Source organism: Lampetra fluviatilis, chromosome 41 (genome assembly GCF_964198595.1).
Source record: "Lampetra fluviatilis chromosome 41, kcLamFluv1.1, whole genome shotgun sequence".
In the NCBI taxonomy this organism is placed as follows: Eukaryota; Metazoa; Chordata; class Hyperoartia; order Petromyzontiformes; family Petromyzontidae; genus Lampetra; species Lampetra fluviatilis.
In genome coordinates, this window is record NC_136315.1 from 9,702,387 (window position 1) to 9,717,768 (window position 15,382).

The 15,382-nt window shown below is 48.5% G+C and overlaps 1 protein-coding gene across 2 annotated transcripts in view; it reads right to left on the reverse strand.

Annotated features, from left to right (window-relative positions):
- Positions 1 to 144: 144 nt before the first annotated feature.
- Positions 145 to 15,382, reverse strand: part of CISD2 (CDGSH iron sulfur domain 2) — a 15,647-nt gene continuing 409 nt past the window's right edge. Inside the window, exons 2-4 of one of the 2 annotated variants that reach the window (XM_078875512.1) lie at positions 15,263 to 15,370; positions 3,675 to 3,889; positions 145 to 1,772 (exon numbers count right to left, since the gene is read on the reverse strand). In XM_078875512.1, coding sequence (XP_078731638.1) covers positions 1,683 to 1,772; positions 3,675 to 3,889; positions 15,263 to 15,359 — 402 coding nt within the window. In that variant the 5' untranslated portion in view covers positions 15,360 to 15,370 and the 3' untranslated portion in view covers positions 145 to 1,682. Of the gene's footprint in view, positions 1,773 to 3,674; positions 3,890 to 15,262; positions 15,377 to 15,382 lie in introns of those variants that run through there. The other variant, XM_078875511.1, reaches the window with a different exon arrangement.

Below are 15,382 nucleotides of genomic sequence, written 5' to 3' on the forward strand. Positions count from 1 at the left end.
TCATTTCTCTGCTTGTGTGCTGATGTCAATCACGCAAAACGCATGCAGTCGGCCATCTGTCACAATGCAAATTTCTACACGGACGTCAAGTTTCATGTTTTCACCAACTCTTAAAAACGGGAAGCACAAAGGCTTGCGCAAAACTGCGACAATCAGCACATTTTATTCAGACGTTGCCCACTTCCTTAGAAAGGCATGGGTTGAGGAAACGAAAGTCACAATAGAACAGAACCACGCAGACTGAAATCTGTCGGGGAAACGTGGTCACACGGGCAGACAGCAGGTTCGGGCACGAGCCATCAACTGTTTCAGCACCGCGTCAACTTCTCCTCGTCCACGTACTAGCAGCACAACTACGCGCCGTGACTGGGCTTCATTTTCCCACTGATTGTTTCCTGGGTGGCTGGAAGAATGAAGTGGATGACACGCGGCCGACTTGGCAGCACGAGAGGTCGATGTGATGTGCCGGGTGAGGAACATTTTCTCAAGTTACAGTCTCAGACAAACTTGGTTTAAATTAAGCTCTGCGTCATGAAATTCAAGAGCAGAGTAATTCCAGTTTACACCATTCATGTCATTTATAGCAATCAGAAACAAAATAATAAGTTTATAATTACAATCCATACGCCATCTTCCCGACATTTTGGTCAGCGAAATTGTTAGGGGTGGAATGGAGCTTACATTTCTCAATTACAATCAGCTCTTAAGCTCACAATGCACAAAGTGTGTGTGTGTGATAAACAATGTTTTCCAGCTGATGTTGTAGTGGTTGTCTAACATCTCCAACCACTGGGAGATGATACATTTCACAATATTAGATTTATTTTTTATTAAATCGCAACAATTCATTGAATCGTAAGGGGGAAGAATCATTACACCCCTAAAAAAATATCGTCTCAGTGGCAATGAACAGTTTTATGGACCACACTCACATTTGACAAACACCATCACTTTTGAGCGTTGCACTCTTTGTTGGTGATAGCAACTTTGGCATTTTCACAACAAAAACAAAAAAAACTAGACATTACGAATGGCCACAGGTCTTAAAATGGTAGGTCACCATCCAGATTGCATGATTACCAATCATCTCAGTCTACATATAAACAATGCAACGTTCAGTCAAATATTGATCGATGGACAAGGAATGACATGGAAGAAAGCCTGAGGTCGTCCCTCTGGATAGTGGTCACCGCTGTAGTCAATCTGCTGCTGCCCAGAATCATTCAAGAGTCAATCTGATGTAACCCGGATATTTTACACTGGTCAGACACTGTCAGATCTCACATCTTTGTACGAATGCAGACAATTCCATAAAACAATCACCAGACGAAAAACGTGCTTTAATACCATGGTTGTGGGTTTTACAATACCACTCAACAGCACCTCATTCTTCAGGGCATTAAATCATTAACAGTGAGGTCAACACACACACACAGGGCTGAACACATAAGTGCTTGAAAGCAGTGTCTGTATCCTAATTTTACATAGGCAAAGGTCATGAATCAGGATAATTGGTTCTATATAAATATGGATTTAAACGCCGGGGGGGTCTAGCACACTGGCACACAGCGTTCCACATTAATTCAAATGAAGGGGATTATACAGGACCTCGGCATTATGGACAATGCTTCAATTCCGTATGGCCTGTCCCCACATCAACAACTGCGATCAGATGAGCTCATTTACACGTCCTTGCGCTTGATGATTAGCGGCCCCACATTGTCGCCCGTCTCCTCGTTGTGTCGGTTGTGAGAGCCGTCACACGCGGGAAACTGCACACGCACACAGACACACACGCACAGACACAAAGATACACATTTATCAAGAGTGGAAAGGTGGCTGGGTGGCTCGGAGGTCAGAGCGCTAAACTGCACTGCTGAGAACCTGGGATTGAATCCAAGCAGTTATCGGTGATTAAACCGGTTTCTCAAGCGCAGCGAGTTGATGTTCTCAGCCATCAGTAACGAATGCAGAAAACACGCATTATTAAAAATTTCGTTCTGCACTTCATTTCTGCAAATCCCGGGAAATTAAAGCATTGGTTTTACTGTTATTCAACAACCATTACTCTCACGTGCAGAACAGGTGAGGAGGTGCTGCTCTCTACTGTGTGGACCAGAAGTCACTGGAAGGGATCTCCGTTTCTGCGGGCCGTTCTGCTCTGCAAGCAATTAAAATTGAATATTCGTTTCATGAAATGAGGCCGATAGTGCGACAGAGATCAAACTGGGGGAAGGTGACAAAGCGTAGAGCCAAATGTTGTTCCATGAGCACCTACTTGGGCCAACACAGCGCACACACCAGGGTGGCAGCATAGCTGCCAGCACACCAGGCCACCTCGCAGAGGCCCAGGATATGTTATCCATGGCTAGGAATTTAACTTAGGTCAAGGATAGTAGCACATTACATGAACCACTGCACCACTGCTCCCCGCAGTACACACAGATGCACACGCACAGTCATATACACACATTAAGCATATAAGACTGCAACCTAATTCAACTATGCTGAAATGTCCCATTGATAGGTAATCAAAGTTTTTTTTAATGGACAGCTCAATCAATGACTAACTTTAACCAGCTTTCCATTTATTATACCACTCACGGGTTTTTGTCACACGTCACCATAAAGTTTTATTTCAGCCGTGGCACTGTCGAAAGCTGTAGCAAGTAAATGATCAAATGCACCAACTGACAAAAAAAATTGTCACCATAATAAACAGCAATGTTCTATCCACTGGTAGATAAAGAGGCCTCCCCCATGTCATTGCCATTCCTCAGGGTCATGCGATGCCACAAATCAACTCACTCCGGCGTGTGAGCCGACCTCATCGACGCGTCTCCTTGGCCAACCTCCTCTTGGTCATGGCCAACCCTTGGGCTGCCATCAGTCTCGCGCGTCTGTTCCCATGCGCCCTGCCTGAGCCCACGTAATTAATTATCGCAAGTCCACATGATACCTATAATTTGTGTTTGTTCTCCGATCTACGTCTTCCTCTTCCAACCCAATTGTAATTCCCAACATGCAACTCTCGCCATGCTTCTCTGCATAGTTTTTCGTGTTCGTTCCATGTCATGAACAGGCGATTCGCAATTATTGAAAACGCTCTTTTTTTTTTAGGCACCGTCATCTTACTTTCTTTCTTAAAATAATTATTCAACAGCACTCCATCCTGAAACTATGGGATCTTTAGTCCTGCTTTGATATCAACTGCAAAGCAGGCTTTCCCTACAAGGACAAACATGTGAGACATTCACACATTTCACAAACGCCGAGAGTAGGCGATTTTGCAAACATCTACTGCAATGCAGCATCGACAATTGAACGCGTGTAGCTGCCCATTTACACTCTTCCTTCACTATTTAGCCCAGTGTATTGTGGGCTGCCTTTATTGCAAGAGAATCAACAGCAGCCAAAATACCCCCGCAAAAGGACCACGACGCCCGCACACTATGGCCTACCCTTGTCGATTGAAGTCACGGGATCTTTAACGTGCGCTGCGAAGCGGATGGCGCATTATCAACAGTTCATATGCACCTGCAGTAATAACCAGGGCGGCCTACCGAATTCGAAGTGGGCTATGTACCCACCACCCCGCTGGGCCATGCGTCATTGGCTGCTTCAACAAGACGTAAATCTGACTCCGCTTACGGACGACGGCGCTCGGCACAAACCGTTTTGGAGCGCCAGCAGCGGCAGTATGCCTTCTTGGCGTCGACAAAGTCCTCGATGTTGATCTCGTTGACCACCTTGGACGTCTCCTTCTGGATTTTGAGATTGATGACGCTGTCCTTCACCTTCACCTTCCGCGGCAGCAGGGGTCGTATGGCGAGGTAGCCAAGCAGGGCCAGGATGCTGAGGAACGGAAGCAGCCGCACCCACTCGCCCACTGCCAGGGAACAAAGACAAAGATAAAGATCCCTCACGCAGCCCACACAGACTGTTGGAGCAAGTGCTGCTGTTATAGCGAGCGCCTATAGCTGGTAGCACGGTCTACTCCCACGTTGGTGTGCACGAACAACCGAGTTGTCCTAGGGAAGGCCCAGAACCAGTTCAAATTATCACTTGCCACCGATGTCAGCCGTGGTCAGAAATCAGACTCGGGTCACGGGTTTATGCACTAACCACTCCGCACAACACAGATGCACAGCATACACGCATAACACCTACTGCAAATGCACGTGTACACGTATAGCCTGTTTGTCCAGCCACTGCTGAATGAGGGCCTCCCCACTACTGTGCAGGCTGTGAAGGCTATTTGCCCCCACGCTTCACCACGCTGGTCAGTGCAGATCGGCGAGGACAGGGAACATAAGGTGTGTAAGCATAGAAGTAGAGCACAATAACTGATTTTTGTGCACTGCCATTTGCTCATCACCACATAGCCCAGCAAGCCCTGTGGCAACCTGTTTATGCACTGTGGTCACCTGTCCAAGTCCTATCCCAGCTCAACTCTGCTTAGCTTCTCAGATCTGACAAAATCGGGTGCATTCTGGGTGATGTGGTCTTATGCTAAAATAAAGAAAAATAATAAATTAATCTTGAAGGAATTTGTTTACCCAGTAACGGCTCACACTAAAGACTTCAGAATAGTCCAGCATTGGGAGGTCTGCTCAATTCCTTTTTAAGGAGTATTTTACAAGTGGGATAGAAAGGAGTGTGGCACACACATACACTCACTCGTAATGAATGACTCAATCCTTAATCCCCCCTGGATAAACAAAAAGAGTCCCGTTCCACTCTGTGGGAAGCCAATAATGTGTGCCTGAATTATCCAATCGGCCCTTCCAGAGTAATGTGGAATATGTACCTTTGGGCCAGGGTTGTAAACAAGAGATAAGTACAGTAGCTCCCTGGACTCGATGGACAAACCACTTATAAAGATGATAATGCTATTGCTAATGGCGATGGTATGCTGAAACTGCTGCTGATGAATCCGATGATGCATTGACAAGAATGATGATGATGCTGATAGAGCCTACAGTGCCCGTGAGAGACGATGCCATGACGATATTGACGATGACACTCCAGGGAGATGACGATGATGAACAATAATGGAGGAGCTGCGTTGACCATGATTGGACAACAGAGCTTCATAGCTCATCGGACTCCTCCTCCGGTATAAATACATATTCTAATTCTGTAGGACAGCCCAGCGGCCGGGTTAGAGAACACCACGACCAGCCAAAGGAAAAAACGCATCACTAAGAGGCATGTTTGGCAACTGGACATAGCGCTGCCCCGTAGCAGCACCCGCTGAGCAGTCTAATGTAGGCGGTGAGCAGCACTGCAGGGTCCGTGACGACGCGACACCGCATCCCTTCCTCATGCCAGGCCCAGTGGCAGTTGCAGAAAATGCCCTCAGGAGAATTTCACTGAACTTGCACTGCATGCCTTTAAATGTCAAACAAAGACAACGACCGTTCAAGGTGTCCTGTGGACAGGTGTATACAAATAATTAGTAACACACGGTATTGTTCAATGAGCTTACACTGTCTATCCAAATAACTAAGGCAATGTTTAATTCATAATTTTATAGATTAAGGGGATGTGTTTATTCGTACAAGACATCGAATGTAATTGTATTTGACTAAACTCTGACGTACAAATGGAAAATACTTCGTAAGCAAAACTCAGTTTTATATAGCACCATTCACACAAAGCCTCACAGCGCTTTACAACGCAATCCCAGTAAAAACCCTTGAGATTAAAACTAAGAGTAAAAACAACCCTACACGGACGGATATGCAAGATAAATAAATGTTTTCAGACTAGCCTTGAAAACCTCAAGTGAACGGAGCGTCCCTAACGGTCTGGGACAAGACATTCCACAAACAAGGCCCCTGGCTACTGAAAACTCCGTCACTGAACGCAGATTTGTCCTGGGTACACTCTCCCGGTGCCAGATTTTGATGGATCAAAGTTTCCAGACAGAGGGATGCGGTTTCAGCAGATCTCCGAGATACAAATGGAGCTACTAACCCTTTCATGGCATTGAAGGCCAATACAAGAACTTGTAATTCGATCCCGTATTTTACTGGAAGCCAATGCAGGGATTGAAGAAAATGTGCGATGTGCTCATTCCATCACTCCACACAAAACCCGGGCAGCAGAGTTTTGGACAAGCTGCAAACGATTTAAAACATTCCGTGTGCACCACTCAACAGGGCATTACAATCATTAAGTGTTGATGAAATTGTACCAGTCTATCAGCATCCGGCATGGAGAGAATTGATCGAATGCGTGAAATATTTTGCAGGAGATCTTAAATCAAATTCCTTGCATTACACTCAAAGTCAAGGCAGGATCAAAAATGACGAAGGTTCTGGACTCTAGATGACAAGATTTTAAGATCATCAATCATCAAGTTATGTGAACCCAGCAACATGACCTCAACTTTGTCTGATTTAAGTTTCACGACATTTTGATGCATTCACACCCTGACCTCATAAAGACACTGAGACAGGACTGAAACTGCATCATCAGTGCCAGGCCTATAGTCTGCAGATATATTTGGGTGTTGACAGCATAAAATGTATAACTCAGACCATGACGAAAAATGCTCCCAAGTGGCAACACATAGATGGAAACTAACAAAGGCCCTAAAATCGACCCCTGGGGGACACCAGTGACAACTGGGCAAGTTTCACATGGCTCACCAACGTAACAAACTGTTTCCGATCAGTCAGATAGGAGCTACGCCAGGAAAAAGCTGTGCCACTGATGCAAAATCGCGTCTCTAGACGCTTGAGCAGAAGATGATGCTCAACTGTATCGAACGCTGCACTAAGATCCAACAGCACCAGGATCGGAAGCCCGAATCAGCGCTCATGAACATATCATTGACCACCTTAACAAGTGCTGCCTCAGCACTGTGCAGTGGCCAAAACGCAGGTTGAAATGGCTCAGAGGTTGTGATTTGTAAGATGACCCTGTAACTGCTGAGCTTCCACACATTACAAAGATTTTTGACAGAAACCGAGAGGTGTGAAATCGGCCTGTAGTTTAACATAACACTGGAGTCAAGACCTGGCTTCTTTAATAATGCTGAACTAGAAGCCAATTTCAGTGACACAGGCATTGCTCCAGTAGAGGTATCTACGAAGGAATAAACCAATGAACACAGAACATGAAATATCGAGACGAGAGAAGTGTTACGTTCAATCGGGGCTTGCGGCCTGTTAGATATAATATCAATATTTCCCTCAACTTAAAACACTCCATAAATTGGTCAACATCACTGCCTCGCTAAGAAACTAGCAACATAAGGTGACGTTTCTAGCAATGGCCCTTCTTCACAGCACAACGCGAGGTAAGGGGATTCAAATGTCCAAGGAAAAGAGTTAATCGCAGAATTTAAATGCCACGGCTACCATCAGTGGCGAGTGATTTAAGAATCGGGCCCTGGACACCCCCTCCCCCCAACTTCCTGAACCCACGTTGACCAGCATGGTGAGGTATGGTCACACAATCCCGGTGACCGATACGAAGAGAGGAGGTCTCCGTTCAGCAACGGAATTCACAAAAGGCTCCATCCATTATGTTTCCGTATTTTACTATTTTATCGGAATCTGGTGCCATTGGTTTAGAACATGGCGAGTCACATCACCACTTCACCGTTATGAGGGTTAGTATTTAACCGAGTGCAAGCGAACGCCTTCATCACTCGAGGTGTTGAGTGCAACACGAGGAGGTGGCAAGTTGCGTAACGCGACCTCGATTGAGCGATTTTCCCTCTTCGACAAAGGCGTTTCAAGTGGCAGGAGGCGGCCGTGCCATCGTGACAACGCTCCACACACATCAACGCGATGTTCATCGCGTGCGTGTTCACATAAACAGCGGCATCAACTCCAATATTTCATGACGTGTGTCTGATTGTAACGCCAAAGTAGTTTTTTTTAACGTGTTAGGAGGCATATCTGTCAACACGTTCATCAGCAATGGTGGAGCCAGGATTTTCAGGTAGGGGGGGCAAAACCCCTCCAGCAATGAGAAATGATAGAGGAGTTGTTAGTAAGTCAGCAGTTGTTAGTGAGTAAGGAGTTGTTGGTGAGTGAGGAGTTGTTAGTTAGTGAGGAGTTGTTGGTGAGTAAGGAGTTGTTAGTAAGTCAGCAGTTGTTAGTGGGTGAGGAGTTGTTGGTGAGTGAGGAGTTGTTGGTGAGTGAGGAGTTGTTAGTGAGTGAGGAGTTGTTAGTGAGTGAGGAGTTGTTAGTGGGTGAGGAGTTGTTGGTGAGTGAGGAGTTGTTGGTGAGTGAGGAGTTGTTAGTGAGTGAGGAGTTGTTGGTGAGTAAGGAGTTGTTAGTGAGTGAGGAGTTGTTAGTGAGTGAGGAGTTGTTGGTGAGTGAGGAGTTGTTAGTGAGTGAGGAGTTGTTAGTGAGTAAGGAGTTGTTGGTGAGTGAGGAGTTGTTAGTGAGTGAGGAGTTGTTGGTGAGTGAGGAGTTGTTAGTGAGTAAGGAGTTGTTAGTGAGGAGTTGTTAGTGAGTAAGGAGTTGTTAGTGAGTGAGGAGTTGTTAGTGAGTAAGGAGTTGTTAGTGAGTGAGGAGTTGTTAGTGAGTGAGGAGTTGTTAGTGAGTGAGGAGTTGTTAGTGAGTAAGGAGTTGTTAGTGAGTAAGGAGTTGTTAGTGAGTAAGGAGTTGTTAGTGAGTGAGGAGTTGTTGGTGAGTGAGGAGTTGTTAGTGAGTGAGGAGTTGTTGGTGAGTAAGGAGTTGTTAGTGAGTGAGGAGTTGTTAGTGAGTGAGGAGTTGTTGGTGAGTGAGGAGTTGTTAGTGAGTGAGGAGTTGTTGGTGAGTGAGGAGTTGTTAGTGAGTGAGGAGTTGTTGGTGAGTAAGGAGTTGTTAGTGAGTGAGGAGTTGTTAGTGAGTGAGGAGTTGTTGGTGAGTGAGGAGTTGTTAGTGAGTGAGGAGTTGTTAGTGAGTAAGGAGTTGTTGGTGAGTGAGGAGTTGTTAGTGAGTAAGGAGTTGTTGGTGAGTGAGGAGTTGATAGTGAGTGAGGAGTTGTTGGTGAGTAAGGAGTTGTTGGTGAGTGAGGAGTTGTTAGTGAGTGAGGAGTTGTTGGTGAGTGAGGAGTTGTTAGTGAGTAAGGAGTTGTTAGTGAGTGAGGAGTTGTTGGTGAGTGAGGAGTTGTTAGTGAGTAAGGAGTTGTTAGTGAGTGAGGAGTTGTTAGTGAGTAAGGAGTTGTTAGTGAGTGAGGAGTTGTTAGTGAGTGAGGAGTTGTTAGTGAGTGAGGAGTTGTTAGTGAGTAAGGAGTTGTTAGTGAGTAAGGAGTTGTTAGTGAGTAAGGAGTTGTTAGTGAGTGAGGAGTTGTTGGTGAGTGAGGAGTTGTTAGTGAGTGAGGAGTTGTTGGTGAGTGAGGAGTTGTTAGTGAGTGAGGAGTTGTTAGTGAGTAAGGAGTTGTTGGTGAGTGAGGAGTTGTTAGTGAGTAAGGAGTTGTTAGTGAGTAAGGAGTTGTTGGTGAGTGAGGAGTTGTTAGTGAGTGAGGAGTTGTTGGTGAGTGAGGAGTTGTTGGTGAGTGAGGAGTTGTTAGTGAGTGAGGAGTTGTTAGTGAGTGAGGAGTTGTTGGTGAGTGAGGAGTTGTTAGTGAGTGAGGAGTTGTTAGTGAGTAAGGAGTTGATAGTGAGTGAGGAGTTGTTAGTGAGTGAGGAGTTGTTAGTGAGTGAGGAGTTGTTAGTGAGTAAGGAGTTGTTAGTGAGTGAGGAGTTGTTAGTGAGTGAGGAGTTGTTAGTGAGTAAGGAGTTGTTAGTGAGTGAGGAGTTGTTAGTGAGTAAGGAGTTGTTAGTGAGTGAGGAGTTGTTAGTAAGTAAGGAGTTGTTAGTGAGTGAGGAGTTGTTAGTGAGTGAGGAGTTGTTAGTGAGTGAGGAGTTGTTAGTGAGTAAGGAGTTGTTAGTGAGTGAGGAGTTGTTAGTGAGTAAGGAGTTGTTAGTGAGTAAGGAGTTGTTAGTGAGTAAGGAGTTGTTGGTGAGTGAGGAGTTGTTAGTGAGTAAGGAGTTGTTAGTGAGTGAGGAGTTGTTAGTGAGTGAGGAGTTGTTGGTGAGTGAGGAGTTGTTAGTGAGTAAGGAGTTGTTGGTGAGTGAGGAGTTGTTAGTGAGTAAGGAGTTGTTAGTGAGTAAGGAGTTGTTGGTGAGTAAGGAGTTGTTAGTGAGTAAGGAGTTGTTAGTGAGTAAGGAGTTGTTAGTGAGTAAGGAGTTGTTAGTGAGTGAGGAGTTGTTAGTGAGTGAGGAGTTGTTAGTGAGTGAGGAGTTGTTAGTGAGTAAGGAGTTGTTAGTGAGTAAGGAGTTGTTAGTGAGTAAGGAGTTGTTAGTGAGTAAGGAGTTGTTAGTGAGTGAGGAGTTGTTAGTGAGTAAGGAGTTGTTAGTGAGTAAGGAGTTGTTAGTGAGTAAGGAGTTGTTAGTGAGTGAGGAGTTGTTGGTGAGTGAGGAGTTGTTAGTGAGTAAGGAGTTGTTAGTGAGTAAGGAGTTGTTAGTGAGTGAGGAGTTGTTAGTGAGTAAGGAGTTGTTAGTGAGTAAGGAGTTGTTAGTGAGTAAGGAGTTGTTAGTGAGTGAGGAGTTGTTAGTGAGTAAGGAGTTGTTAGTGAGTAAGGAGTTGTTAGTGAGTAAGGAGTTGTTAGTGAGTAAGGAGTTGTTGGTGAGTGAGGAGTTGTTAGTGAGTAAGGAGTTGTTAGTGAGTAAGGAGTTGTTAGTGAGTGAGGAGTTGTTAGTGAGTGAGGAGTTGTTAGTGAGTGAGGAGTTGTTAGTGAGTAAGGAGTTGTTAGTGAGTGAGGAGTTGTTAGTGAGTGAGGAGTTGTTGGTGAGTGAGGAGTTGTTAGTGAGTGAGGAGTTGTTAGTGAGTAAGGAGTTGTTAGTGAGTAAGGAGTTGTTAGTGAGTGAGGAGTTGTTAGTGAGTGAGGAGTTGTTGGTGAGTAAGGAGTTGTTGGTGAGTGAGGAGTTGTTAGTGAGTGAGGAGTTGTTAGTGAGTAAGGAGTTGTTAGTGAGTGAGGAGTTGTTAGTGAGTGAGGAGTTGTTGGTGAGTGAGGAGTTGTTAGTGAGTAGGGAGTTGTTAGTGAGTGAGGAGTTGTTAGTGAGTAAGGAGTTGTTAGTGAGTGAGGAGTTGTTGGTGAGTGAGGAGTTGTTAGTGAGTAAGGAGTTGTTAGTGAGTGAGGAGTTGTTGGTGAGTGAGGAGTTGTTGGTGAGTAAGGAGTTGTTAGTGAGTGAGGAGTTGTTGGTGAGTGAGGAGTTGTTAGTGAGTGAGGAGTTGTTAGTGAGTGAGGAGTTGTTAGTGAGTGAGGAGTTGTTGGTGAGTGAGGAGTTGTTAGTGAGTGAGGAGTTGTTGGTGAGTGAGGAGTTGTTAGTGAGTGAGGAGTTGTTAGTGAGTGAGGAGTTGTTAGTGAGTAAGGAGTTGTTAGTGAGTGAGGAGTTGTTAGTGAGTGAGGAGTTGTTGGTGAGTGAGGAGTTGTTAGTGAGTGAGGAGTTGTTAGTGAGTGAGGAGTTGTTGGTGAGTAAGGAGTTGTTGGTGAGTGAGGAGTTGTTAGTGAGTGAGGAGTTGTTAGTGAGTAAGGAGTTGTTAGTGAGTGAGGAGTTGTTAGTGAGTGAGGAGTTGTTGGTGAGTGAGGAGTTGTTAGTGAGTAGGGAGTTGTTAGTGAGTGAGGAGTTGTTAGTGAGTAAGGAGTTGTTAGTGAGTGAGGAGTTGTTGGTGAGTGAGGAGTTGTTAGTGAGTAAGGAGTTGTTAGTGAGTGAGGAGTTGTTGGTGAGTGAGGAGTTGTTGGTGAGTAAGGAGTTGTTAGTGAGTGAGGAGTTGTTGGTGAGTGAGGAGTTGTTAGTGAGTGAGGAGTTGTTAGTGAGTGAGGAGTTGTTAGTGAGTGAGGAGTTGTTGGTGAGTGAGGAGTTGTTAGTGAGTGAGGAGTTGTTAGTGAGTGAGGAGTTGTTAGTGAGTGAGGAGTTGTTAGTGAGTGAGGAGTTGTTAGTGAGTGAGGAGTTGTTAGTGAGTGAGGAGTTGTTAGTGAGTGAGGAGTTGTTAGTGAGTAAGGAGTTGTTAGTGAGTGAGGAGTTGTTAGTGAGTGAGGAGTTGTTAGTGAGTGAGGAGTTGTTAGTGAGTGAGGAGTTGTTAGTGAGTGAGGAGTTGTTAGTGAGTGAGGAGTTGTTAGTGAGTGAGGAGTTGTTAGTGAGTGAGGAGTTGTTGGTGAGTAAGGAGTTGTTAGTGAGTGAGGAGTTGTTAGTGAGTGAGGAGTTGTTAGTGAGTGAGGAGTTGTTAGTGAGTGAGGAGTTGTTAGTGAGTGAGGAGTTGTTGGTGAGTGAGGAGTTGTTAGTGAGTGAGGAGTTGTTGGTGAGTGAGGAGTTGTTAGTGAGTAAGGAGTTGTTAGTGAGTAAGGAGTTGTTAGTGAGTGAGGAGTTGTTAGTGAGTAAGGAGTTGTTAGTAAGTAAGGACTTGTCCCTTGCTTCTTATTCGACGCGTGTGCAGTGATGGTGCAGCCATCGATCGAGGATCGAATTCGAACCGCGATGTGTGATCGGCATCGCGCTCGCTGAAGGTGAATGTCTTCAGGGAAGTCGTGTGCTGTAGACGCAACTGCGCACAATTATGAGTCACTTACAACTGCTTTGCCGTTACTTATTGCCAATTATGGACTCAGACTATTGTCCTATCATCTCATAGAGTCCCTGGCACACAGTAATATGCTACACAGTGGCAGTGGGGGTCGCAAAATGCCGATGTATTACTAATAAACCTCAATGATCTGATCGAAATTAGGGATTTCGATCGGATCAATGAGGGGGCACATGTCACCCCCCCCCCCCCCCCACTGGCTCTGCCAGTGTTTATCAGTGTCCTAGATTATTACCTTACTGGTCACCCCGTACCCTGATACATCTGTAGGGCTGTTACGGGAGGGCTGTAAGTGCATACGATCCAATGGGTAACAAACACAGTGGGCGGAGTTACGGGAGTACACGGGGGGGGTGCCCGCAGCGACGTCCGCATCAGGCAGCCTGGGGGGTTGTGATCCTGATGGGGGGTATAAAGGGGGAGGACAAAGAGAGCTCGGGGCTCAGTCTGGGAACGAAGGAGGAAGAGTGAAGATCCTCTAGCTAGAGCCCTGGACTCCCCTCGACGCCGCCCTTGTCAGGGCTGCAGAGGAGCGAGCCAGAGGCGTGGTTCCGTGAACCAGGGTTAGACCCTGGGACTCCGGAGACCGTAGCCCGACTCACCAGTGTCGGGCCAGTTAGCCTCCCCTAGCTCGTTAGAGGAGGACTTGGGGATAGGTGAGATTAGCTAGGGGGTATCCCCAGTTATCCGGGTGAGGGGGCCGCTACCCCCTCTAGTGTTGTCCTGTACCGAGAAGCTGAAATAAATACACGTGTGCCTCAACCTGGGTGTCCAGCGTCTTCACCGGTACTTCACATCTCAAAGTTCACCCTACAAAGTCCCATCACAAGGAAGAAACACAACAAATAGATAGAAACGAATTTTGCCCAATTTCCCTGTACACAAGACCACGGGGTAAACCGCGTGGGTTGACGGACATGGTGAGGTAGCTTGCAAACAACCTAGCCAAACATTGTGATTGCATTTGATAAACGTAGCTTCTTTTTCGCAGAATAATTAAGTTGGCCGGTTGCACTAAATAGCTGAACTAACTCCCCCGAGCAGCACATTGTGCCGCAAACGAAGCCACCGCCTGACGAGGTGGCCACGTGCAGCAGCTCGAAACTCGGGGCTCGTTGCGGAGACCACCGGAGGTGCCACCACCACCACCACCACCGGAGGTGCCACCACCACCACCACCACCGGAGGTGCCACCACCACCACCACCGGAGGTGCCACCACCACCACCACCACCACCGGAGGTGCCACCACCACCACCACCACCACCGGAGGTACCACCACCACCGGAGGTGCCACCACCACCACCACCACCACCGGAGGTGCCACCACCACCACCACCACCACCGGAGGTGCCACCACCACCACCACCACCACCGGAGGTGCCACCACCACCACCACCACCACCGGAGGTGCCACCACCACCACCACCACCACCGGAGGTGCCACCACCACCACCACCACCGGAGGTGCCACCACCACCACCACCACCGGAGGTGCCACCACCACCACCACCACCGGAGGTGCCACCACCACCACCACCACCGGAGGTGCCACCACCACCACCACCACCGGAGGTGCCACCACCACCACCACCACCGGAGGTGCCACCACCACCACCACCACCGGAGGTGCCACCACCACCACCACCACCACTGGAGGTGCCACCACCACCACCACCACTGGAGGTGCCACCACCACCACCACCACCACCGGAGGTGCCACCACCACCACCACCGGAGGTGCCACCACCACCGGAGGTGCCACCACCACCACCGGAGGTGCCACCACCACCACCACCGGAGGTGCCACCACCACCACCACCACCACTGGAGGTGCCACCACCACCACCACCACCACTGGAGGTGCCACCACCACCACCACCACCACTGGAGGTGCCACCACCACCACCACCACTGGAGGTGCCACCACCACCACCACCACCACCGGAGGTGCCACCACCACCACCACCGGAGGTGCCACCACCACCGGAGGTGCCACCACCACCGGAGGTGCCACCACCACCACCACCACCGGAGGTGCCACCACCACCGGAGGTGCCACCACCACCACCACCACCGGAGGTGCCACCACCACCACCACCACCACTGGAGGTGCCACCACCACCACCACTGGAGGTGCCACCACCACCACCACTGGAGGTGCCACCACCACCACCACCACCACTGGAGGTGCCACCACCACCACCACCACCACTGGAGGTGCCACCACCACCACCACAGGAGGTGCCACCACCACCACCACAGGAGGTGCCACCACTGGAACGCCAAGCGACGTCCCGCAGTCGAAGAGGGGCGGGCGGGAATGTCCCCCCCGTCCTCCTCCTACTCGCCTACTCGGGGTGGGCCACAACCTCGCTCGAACCCATTCTCCGTCACCGCATCAAAACGCACAATCGGCGGTAGGAAGACGCACACGGAAAACACCCTCCCCCGCCTCAAATGAAGCAGAACCAGCTCTAAGCGGGACACAATGGAGCCTCCAACTCGCTGCCACAGACGAGCCCCACTGCGGCCTCCATCCAGCAGTGGGCAGAACAAGGCCCAGTGACCATCCACGACGAAGGGGGGAACACGCGCGGCCCTCTCGCCACCGTGAGCGCCACGCTCAGCAGGGGAGGAGGCCCCAAGAGGCCCCAAGAGGCCCCCTTGCCACGGCGCCCGCCTCACCGGTGAGCCGCGCGTATCCCGTGATGCTGGAGGGCACGGGGAGGCTCTTGAGGTAGGCGGGCAGCTGCGTCTTGACGAGGCGGGCGATGCTGTCCATAGCTGCGGTCGGGCGGGGTGAGA